General features: G+C 40.0%; 1 protein-coding gene across 2 annotated transcripts; it reads right to left on the bottom strand.

Moving 5' to 3' along the window:
• Window positions 1-715: 715 nt before the first annotated feature.
• gsr (glutathione reductase) lies at window positions 716-9,585 on the bottom strand. Of its 2 annotated transcripts, XM_069170408.1 has the most exons (13): window positions 9,421-9,578; window positions 8,748-8,910; window positions 7,085-7,111; window positions 6,898-6,986; window positions 6,026-6,095; window positions 5,751-5,898; window positions 5,551-5,605; window positions 5,365-5,464; window positions 5,021-5,275; window positions 3,755-3,866; window positions 3,028-3,159; window positions 2,746-2,879; window positions 716-1,373 (listed from the first exon to the last, which is right to left on the bottom strand). In XM_069170408.1, the coding sequence occupies exons 1-13, from the start codon at window positions 9,480-9,482 to the stop codon at window positions 1,224-1,226; spliced, it is 1,497 nt and encodes a 498-aa protein (XP_069026509.1). In that variant the 5' UTR covers window positions 9,483-9,578; the 3' UTR covers window positions 716-1,223. The 2 variants fall into 2 exon arrangements, with proteins under 2 accessions (XP_069026509.1, XP_069026510.1); XM_069170409.1 differs by lacking the exon at window positions 716-1,373 and having other exon boundaries at window positions 2,795-2,879; window positions 3,006-3,159; window positions 9,421-9,585.
• Window positions 9,586-9,956: the final 371 nt, after the last annotated feature.

Genomic DNA, 9,956 nt, shown 5'->3' with positions numbered 1-9,956 from the left:
CTAAACACTCTACAAAATCACGACTGTTTTCTGTCCTGGCTCCTAAATGGTGGAAGGAGCTCCCCACCAACATCAGGACAGCGGAAACTCAGTACATCTTCCGCCACAAACTAAAAACACACATCTTCCGACTTTACCTTGAACAGTAGAACTTTAGTAGTACTTAAAATGGAACTTACTGATAGAACTTTGTAGTTTGGCTTTCTTGAAGAAATTGTATTTTCTTGATTCTTGTTATTCTGGGTTTTGTACCCTCATGGTTGAAATGCACTTATTGTAAGTCGCTTTGGATAAAAGTGTCAGCTAAATGTAATGTAATGTAATGTAATGTTACGTTATGTTACATAAAAGTCACTAATATAGCATGTCGTCTGAAATATGTCATTTAAAATATAATAAAGTAATACTATAGCATGTTGTCTAAAGTATGAAAAAACGTCATACTATAGCATTTCGTCCAAAATGTGAAAAAAAGTCATACCGTTACGACACTGTATTGACTCTCCATTAATTAGTTGTCTTTGATACAATGTTGTGATCACTTGATAACAACTCGTTAAACTTTTTTTTTTTTTAGTTATTTAAAAGCAGAACTACAGCTCATACCTGACCCAACCCCATTCAGTTGTGAACACCAAAAGGGTAGGGCTCTTTGAGAAATAATACCAAAAGAAAAGCGCTTAGTCACAGAGGGAGGAGAAAATAATCCCAACACTTAAGAAAAAAACCTGCAGGTTTATTGGATCTTTAGAACAGTACAGTAGATAAATGTCATGATAGTGAATAGGCGCCCGCAGCAGTGTTTGCAATATTCATGCGACAAATGACTGACAAATCAAACACATACACTAGGGGAGAGGTCTTTTGACTTCCCATGCAATATCTTGACAGCAATACCTGCAGATCCATCACTTCCATTTCACAATCCTTCAATGGAATCCAGGGTATTCAATCAATAATCAAGACCCACAGTACAGTTTAAGAAGCCCATAACTCGGGTCTTGGTCCATTAAGGTAAAAATTAGAAAAAAAAAAGTGAAACACTGCTCACGAATAAGGTCACTTAAATGAGAGAAAAAGGGAAGTATGTAGGTAGTTCTATAAAGCAAGTCGTCAAGCTGATGCGAGACTAGTATGGAGGAGTGACTCTGTCCTGGTATGCTTGTCTGGGTTGCTGCTCGTATAGGGAAGAGAGGAGGGGGGGGGGGGAGTTTTTGTTTGCATTAACGCATAGTGACAAACTCCTCAGACGAGGTGGGGTGAATGGCAACAGTCTTGTCAAAGTCTGCTTTGGTAGCACCCATTTTGATGGCCACAGCAAATCCCTGTAGCATCTCATCGCAGCCCAGGCCCTGCATGTGCAGGCCCACCACCTGGGAAAATAACACAGCTCGGGGTTTAACAATACCTGCAGCAGTTTGTGTACACAAGAGCTCAAATTAAAGACACAGACGAGCTCATAAAAAGCTTCAGTTGATGCTTTAAATAGATTAAAGTGCTGTTTTCCGTGCTGGCATGAAAGTTAATTTTTTGGGGGTTTTAATAAACTTCAGCCTCAGATGTGGCTTAAAATGAATGCTATTTCTTAACGTACAGATCATTTGAACCTCTAATATAATGAAGATCTCAAAATCGGCTTAAAAACGTATTTATAGAATTAAATGATTTTATCAATTATTATACAATTTAAGTTCAGTTATTTGGAGCCACCAGCATTTAAAATGTGACTTCATCGAGGTTTTTCCCTCCAATAAACACAAAATAAAAGTCCTCATATATTCACAAAAGGTGAATTAAACTTCTCAATATCTCTAAACATGTCTCTTGTGAATGCGCCCATAAACATCTTTCTCCCTATTAATATTAAAACACCTTTTTGGCATACAAACAGATGTAGAGAGATTAAAAATGGATACAAAATGCTATGAAAGCCTTCAGTCTTCAGTTTTTGTTTTAAACAATAACTGCAGCAGTTTGTGTGCAGATGCGTCTAAAATAAAGACACTGTCCAGCTCATAAAGAGCTTCAGTTAAGGCCTTGACGAGATGTCAAGTGTCCTCTGTGCTGTTTTTTGTGTTGGCATTAAAATATTCTTTTGTGTTTTACTAAACCACAGCCTGAGTTGTTGCTTATACAGCTGTAAAAGTGGATACAACCATTGAGGTTACAACACAGTAAGAGCAGGACAGATATTGTGATCCTGGTTAGAAAAAAAGACAATAGACATCCCATATTCAACATTTGATGTATAATGCGCTCTGGACTTTAGAAACCTCCGTTTCTACAGTTTCTGTGATGATTTCTGTCTGCAGAAGAGCTTGTTACAGTATTGGTGCCGACTAGTGAGTCTAAACAGGAGCCTTTGAACAACCTTGACATTTACTCTGGATTTCTTGGCTCAAACTGGGTTGGTAAAAATACAAAAATAATAATAATAAATGATAACAAAATATGCCCTCTAAAAAAAGTTCTACCCATCAACTTATATTGTATTTTTTTCAACAGTGTTAAGAAGATTCAAATAAAATTTCCTCCTTTAAAGTTTTAATTATATAAATACGTTTTCAAACAGGTTTTCAGATCTTCATTATCTTAGAAATTCAGCTGATGTGTACACTAAGAAATAACAACACAATGTTGTAGTCTTGATTAATACAAGGTTACTAGAATCAGAATAATATAAATTTACTGCGTTAATCTTTCACCAAGCAGCTGTTGTCTGGAGAACAGATGACTCCTACGTACCGTCTCCTCCTTGCCCACACACACCAGCTTCATGATGCACTGAGTCTTCCTGCTGGTGACGGCGTGATACATCGGAGTGAAGGAAGTCTTGTAGACCTTTACGTTCTCCTTCCCTCTGGATTTAATGGCCTCATCTGTGACATAAACACATGCAAGTCAGCACTTAAAACTCTCGTCCTGTTGAGTAAATGCAGGATTTCCATTGGTGTAAAACTGTAGTGAAAAGTGCTTCGGCTTCATGGGCCGAGACTGAAACCCACCTGAAGACATCTTTGTACTCACCCTCTGTGAGGCCCACAGTACCGATGGGTGGGTGGCTGAACACCACTGTGGGGATGCTGGAGTAGTCCAACTTGGAATCCTTCTTGCCCTCAAACAGCCTGTGTGCCAGCTTTCTGCCTGCAGCAATGGCGACTGCCCGGACAACATAACATCAGAGGACTCTGAATCACAGTAAATGTCCTGCAAAAATACCTCACGTACAAAAGGATTAAATGCTTTATTCTAAAACCAGAAAAACAGGTGCAAACCAGAACTGCTGCTCCGCTGATACCCTGTTTAAAGCTAAATGTATAAATTAATCTACCAATAAAGATTTCCTTTGAATAGATTTTCTTGGTCTGAAAGTTGGTATGGTAGTTTCTCTTTTTGGTTTATTTAGGTTCAAACCTCCGAAGCACAAGAAACTCAAGGCTTGTAAATACAACAGCTATATTCCCATAATCAAATTTGACTGGGTAAGAATATCATCCTTTTTTTTTCTTTTCTTTTGCAATGCTGTGCAGTTATTTTGAGCCACACGTCTCTTGTGAAAGCACCCACAAACACCTTTCTTCTTACTATCGTTGAAATACCTTTTAGACATAAAAAATAATGTAGGGATATTAACAGTGGACACAAAATGCTATTAAAGCCTTTAGTTTAGAAAACATCAGCATCACCAGCCTTCAAACACCCAAACTGGCCAACATGTAAAATGACTTGGGTTATTATGAGTGCTGCTTCCTACCAGGTGTGAGAAGAGCTTTGCCACAGACATCCCCGACAGCATAGAGCCCTGATCGACTGGTGTTCTGAAACTCATCCACCACGATATGGCCCCTTTCGTCTGTATCCACACCCTGACAAATAAAGAGACAGAACCCCTTATACAGTCGTCACAAGTCAGTAAAAACATCAGGATGTACAGCGAAGAAGAAGACAAGACATTCACTTTGAATTGTTTGACAAAATTGGTATTTGTGAACTTTGCTACGACACTACTAAAGCCAACAAACAAACAGGTTTAAGACAAAGTGTTGTGGAGAAGCTCTGCTGGGATGAACAATGGTTTAGAGAAACAAGACAGAGGGTTTTGACCGTTTCCCTTTCTATAAAGTTTTGAAAGTGAATTAGGAGCGAGCAGCTGAGCAGAGAAATGATGTCTACAGCAAGAAACGACTACGGAGGATTGTAAACAGAACAGAGGTCAGTCACAGTCCTCACTTAAACATGCTTTGTTGACCTAAACAGAAGTTCATAGTCAAACTGCTGCTTTTGATGGTCAATCACTGCAGCCAACCAGCTGTCTCTGAGCCACAAATAGTCAGAAGAGGCAAAGCCCTCTGACTATTTGACCCAGACTAACCCAGAATTCACTGCTCCTTTAATCTGTTGATAACAGGCCTGTGAAGCTCACAGCCATTTCACTTGTGCCAGAATTTCACTCGTCGCGTCCAGAAAACAACAACAAAGTTGTGCAACAGTTGTCTCTGCTTGTTCCTAGATTATCCCCAATCGTTGGTTTATGATCCCAGTCCTAGTTTATTCTGGTTTATTGCCATATAAAGGTCTTCAATTATGAAACTTTTTCGTCTGATAGTGTGTGAATAGATGTAGTTCTGGGGCAGAGCTCTTTTTATGCTAAAATGACTAAAGACATAAATCCTGTGTCTTTACTACACAGAAATTCTAAATGATCTGCAACTCTGCTGTTATCTAAAAGGACAATTAAGCAGCAAGAATAAACAAGGCTGACACATTGAATGCTGAACCGAGCCAAAAGCGAACGAATTCCCTTTGCAGACGAACAGTGGTGATAAGCCGTTTTAAATCCAGTTACGGTTTTACTGACGAGTGTTTTCCAGCCTTTCCAGCTGTTAAATGAAATAAGAGCTTTCATTTATGAGTCCATGTAGGGGAAGTGCCTGTTTTCCAGGAAGCTCAGATGTTACATTTCGCAGTGACAGCCTGCAGTAAACATCATAGGGTGTCCTCTGAATGGGCCGACTGTTACCATCTCGCCGATGTTCAGCCCCAGTGTGTTGGGCTGCCTGCCGATGGCCCACAGAAGGCAGTCCACTTCCTGGATGGTGCTGATCTTCTCTCCGTCGTTCTTCTTCTCCGGGTCTTTGGTGACGAGCGTCACCTCCAGACCCGTCTCCGTTTTACTCACAGACTTCACCTGAGAGTTCTTCCACAGATCTATGCCAGAGTGTTGCAGTTCTTTGGTGCAGTTTGCGCTTATGAAGGCGTCAAAGTTCCTCAGAACCTACAGAGAGAAAACAGAGACACGTGTTTCTGTGTGGCTGCACTCCCGCGAAACAATCATGCGCTATGATGGTGCGTTTTTCTCCTCACTCCTGTCTGTCGAATAACGAGGGATGTTTTGGACCCCAGGGTGGCGAGAATGCCTGCCATCTCCACTGCAATATAGCCAGCCCCCACGACCACGGTGCGTCTGTCAGGAAAACACAACCGTGAGCTCCAAATGATCCTGATGGTGTCCAACCTGTGTTTACAGAACATATTATATTTCCAACTTACTTTGGCAGGGTTTCAAGTTCAAAGAAGCCATCGCTGGTAATGCCCAGACTTGCTCCTGAAACAAACAATAAACATGATCGTTGAGATTTCATAGAAGTAGCATTATTGTATTATTGGAATTAATTAAAGAAACTAAAAAAAAAAAAAAAAAGCTCAGGAACAGCAGAGCTTCACACAAAGATGATGACAGCGTGTCTTACCTGGAACTTCAGCTTCACTCAGAACAGAAGGATGCCCTCCAGTGGAGATGAGGATGTGAGGTGCCGTATACTTTTTTCCATTGACCTCCACAGTCGGCTCCGGATCGCTTGTAAACCTGGCGTGGCCTTGAATGGTTTGGATTTTAGCCTGAAATGGAGCAGACATCAGTATTTTCTGACCGGCAATTGATCTTTCGTTCCATCTTCATGTGGAAATGGATTCTTTGTGACCCGAGTTGTGACACAATGAAACATTAAATAAAATTTGAACTCACCTTGTCAAGATTGTTGCGATAAATGCGGTTTAGGTGACTGACATACGCATCTCTTTTGGCCTTTAGAGCTCTGCAAACCCACAAATACACACAAAATTGTAAGGGCAGCCAAAGCATTTCCTGTTTGTAAACAGTAAGCAGGGTTACCATAAACACTTGCGTTGCCTTTCACAGAAATTAGATGACTGAGAAAATATCTGCTGAAATCTTAGTCTTGTTTTCAGAAAATGTTTGATTTAATATGACATCCCACTGCCTATTCAGATGGATCTTATTGCTGCAACGTACATGGATTGGACAAAATAACAGAAACACATTCCAATTAAAAACAATCAAACTAAACCAAACAGACTAAAGGTGACAAGAGATGTAAATTATTAAATCATCAGTTTCAGAAAAGTTTAAACATTAAAAGCTTCACACAGGCAGCATCTTTTGCATTTGATTTTTAGAGACCCTGTTTCCACCTCTTTATATTTTAATATATACTTTTCCGTGAGCTTTACCAGTAACATGTTGAAATATCTTTAATAACGGTATTGTTCCGGGACAATAGAAGTATGCTGGACACAAACCCAGACTGGCCCACCTTAAACAGCTGCCCTACCCCGTCTCACTTCACTGCTTTGTGTCCTTGACTAAAGTTGTCTCATGTAACCCCAGCCACTCCTTCCAGAGTTTAATCTCTAACCGTCATCCTGACTCAACTGGCTCATGCACAAAGATAGGGAAGTGAAGCAACAAAACAAACGGAAAGGTTGCACCGTGAAATGAACACCGCTTTGTTCCTGGAACAACATGGCGGCTTTCAAAAGAGCTCAATGCGGTTGCACAAAAACATGAAAAATGAGACAACAGTCACTGTAACTTACTCCCAACTGAAACGAACATTTCCAGCATCAAAGCCATAATCACTGTGGTCATGTAGATACTCGGCATGAACTGCTGCATTCCACATAACCTGTGAACAAACATAGATTTTCATGCAGATGAATACATTATTCAGCCTTACGAGTTCAAACTTGACCCATTAAGAGAAGAAGGGAAAGGAACGTTTACCTTCTTGGGGACACAGCCGACATTGACCTGAAAAACAGCGGAGGACAGCAAATGAATCCAGTGTAAACTTTATCAAACGTAATAGAAGCACATGTTAAATTATCAAGAAGATACTTCAGAACGCCAAAGAGGTCCGAGCATTTTCTACACACTACATTGTAATATGTGTCGTGGCGTTAAATGAAAACGTAGCTGAACAACAGCCCAGCTCCTGTGTTTCGTACAACTAACGACGACATTTTATAGAAGAAAAAAAAAAGACGTCACTCGTGAAGCTCCTTCTACAGTTCAACTTAAAAGATGTATACCTGAAATCACTATCACATTATCAATATCAGGGATGGAGAGTAACTAGTTACATGCAATACAATTACTTACTGAGAAGAAAATATGTCATCAAACTGCAGTTACACTTCAAAATGTTGGGGATTGCAAAGGAGGATCATCGGAATATATTCTTTTTGGTTAAAAGCGTGTATGTAGACTATAACATTAATTCTGTTGCTTTGCATCTTTTTTTTCTCTCTTTGTACATCTCGACAGGCTCCACTGATTTTGAAGTACCGTTTTTGACCTGTACCCTCGTTTAAAGTTGCACCGTCTTCTGTCTGCCAGTCAAATCAACGTGCACGACAAGGCAGCCGGACAGTTCACGAGACAAGAATTGATTTCATCGCCAGAAATTCAAGAATAAACTGGATTAAAAGGCCCTAACGTCAAATTAGACATCAAAAAGCTTGATGTCACACCAGAAGAAACATCTGCAGGTAAGTTACTGTAACCGCCCAACTGCCCAATTTAAAACATTTATCAGAAAAGTAATCAAATGTAACAAGTTACATTACTTAGATGAAGAAATTAAAATAGTAACATTACTTATTACTTTTCCAACAGCTCGTATAACTCGATAAATAAATGTAACTTGTTACATTTCAAAAGTAACCTTTCCAACACTGATCAATATCAACACTTTTAGGTAATCAACATGGCACATTTATGCAAAGTCAAGTGATTGTTTGAATTTATCGAAATCAGACAGTAACACAATATAACCTTATCTTTTTTTTTTTATATATATATATAACAGCACCCGAAGTGAACACATGATAACAGCAATAGATATGAACTTTGACTTAACTTCTGTTATATTAATTGAGAAGTAAATGCGGAAGGTGGAGATAACAATATAAACACCAACCACGGGCTACATAATGCATTCAATTCTCTGCAACAACAACAACAAAAAAAACAACTAAAACTAAGGAAGTAGCTCATCTTCCATATATTGCAGCTCCGGTTGCACCATGACCCAAAACCTTTCAACATTGTAGAACATGTTTCCAGGAAGTAAAAGAAGAGATGCAGGTTTTTAAACAAGTCAGTTTACTTTTAAATGTTAAGACTGTGGCTGTGTTGTTTTGTCCATTGGTGTTAGCCTCAGGACGAGAGGAGAGCACTTCTAACAAACCCACAATGTTTGTCAAACACAGGGGGGGGAAAGGAAAAGAAAAAAAAAAAAAAAAATCCACAAAAGGAGTCCGGAGGCTTCGCAGTGAACCTGGTAACTAACACGAGTATAAAAGCTGCAGAGGCGACAGTAAAGTGACAGCAGTCAGAGTGGACTTTTTTTTTTTTTTTCCTTTTAAATTATTTTTTTACTCACGCAGGTACCTCCGAGTTTGTGACTCTCGATGACGGCGGTAGCCGCTCCGAGCTCCGCCGCCCGCCGAGCCCCGGCCAGACCTCCAGACCCGCCGCCGATCACCAGAAAGTCGAACCGGGTCGTCTCTGGGTCTGATGCCATGCTGCGCCGGGGAAATCCGTGTCTGCGGAAAGACGAGAAAAGTTGCTTTCTGAGGACAAAACGGCAGGGAGTTTGCGACCGGGTTAGGTGGATTGATATTGCCATAACCAGGAAGCTCGCAGGCGTTATGTGTGAGACAAACGGGGAATGGGGAGGGTCAAGTGAAAGCCACTGCTGTGTCATTATGAATCGCAACAATGGTGTGCAAATCCCAGAAACGGTTTTCACAATAGTTATGGTGATCCTCACATGAACTAGTACGGGGGGGTTGGTGGGGGGTGGGGGGGGGGGGAAGCTACAATAACAGGAGTACATCAGGAGCATATTCTGCAACGAGAATCTCAAATGTAAACCTGAATTTAAGGCGTTTTAAACACTAATACCTGCAGATTTAAAGAGGTTAAAACAAAAATAATAAAAAATTAAAAACCTGCAAGCAATAACGCAACATTTCACAGAGAATACTCACCAGTCTAATCCATTATTTATTTATTTTAAAAAAACAACAACAACAACAACCTACATTACTCACCTTGGTAATGCCAGTGGCGCTGACGTAGTAGGAAGCAGTCTGCAGATTCGGACAAACAGCATGCTTTTCTTTCTTTTTTTTTTTTTCTTTTTTTTTTTTTTTAGATCATTTTAATGAGTTGCATCCAACGTTGATCTCCGTCCGGCCACCGTCAGCCGGTGAAGGCCTGCGGGTTGGACTTCATCACATCAAATACAAAAGCTTCAAACCACTTCCTGTGTCACTGGGTAATCTCACTAGTAACCGACCCGTTTCTATATAAACAGCTGCGACCAAAAAAAAAATAAATAAATAAAAACAATAATAATAATAAAATTTAAAAAAAAAAAAACACCCCGTCCGGCTCAAATCGAAAACTGTCCGGACACGTTTAGATTTAATGTTGTCGTGGTGGAAGTTGTCAACATTTTGAAGGCGTGGAAAAAAAATAAAAAAAAATCGGCGGTGCCCGAAAGCATTACGCTGTTTTTGTAGCCGATTTAGATTATAACGCAGGTCATCCCAGGAAATGTAGGAGGTTTGAGTTGTGCGTGTTG

The sequence above is a fragment of the Embiotoca jacksoni genome, unplaced genomic scaffold (genome assembly GCF_022577435.1).
Source record: "Embiotoca jacksoni isolate LCO1_2020_lvr unplaced genomic scaffold, fEmbJac1.0.p SCAF_5, whole genome shotgun sequence".
NCBI lineage: Eukaryota > Metazoa > Chordata > Actinopteri > Embiotocidae > Embiotoca > Embiotoca jacksoni.
Note: the sequence above shows the minus strand (reverse complement) of the source record. Positions and strands in the feature narration are given on the sequence as shown.

What these genes read in the sequence shown, in the direction of transcription:
- gsr (XM_069170408.1), bottom strand. Translation starts at nt 9,482, where the DNA reads ATGCTGTTTGTCCGAATCTGCAGACTGCTTCCTACTACGTCAGCGCCA. An exon ending in TCGGCTGTGTCCCCAAGAAG is followed by an intron (nt 6,987 to 7,084) that starts GTAAACGTTCCT and finishes GTTTGTTCACAG; the next exon opens with GTTATGTGGAATGCAGCAGT. An exon ending in TACTGTGGGCCTCACAGAGG is followed by an intron (nt 2,880 to 3,027) that starts GTGAGTACAAAG and finishes TTTATGTCACAG; the next exon opens with ATGAGGCCATTAAATCCAGA.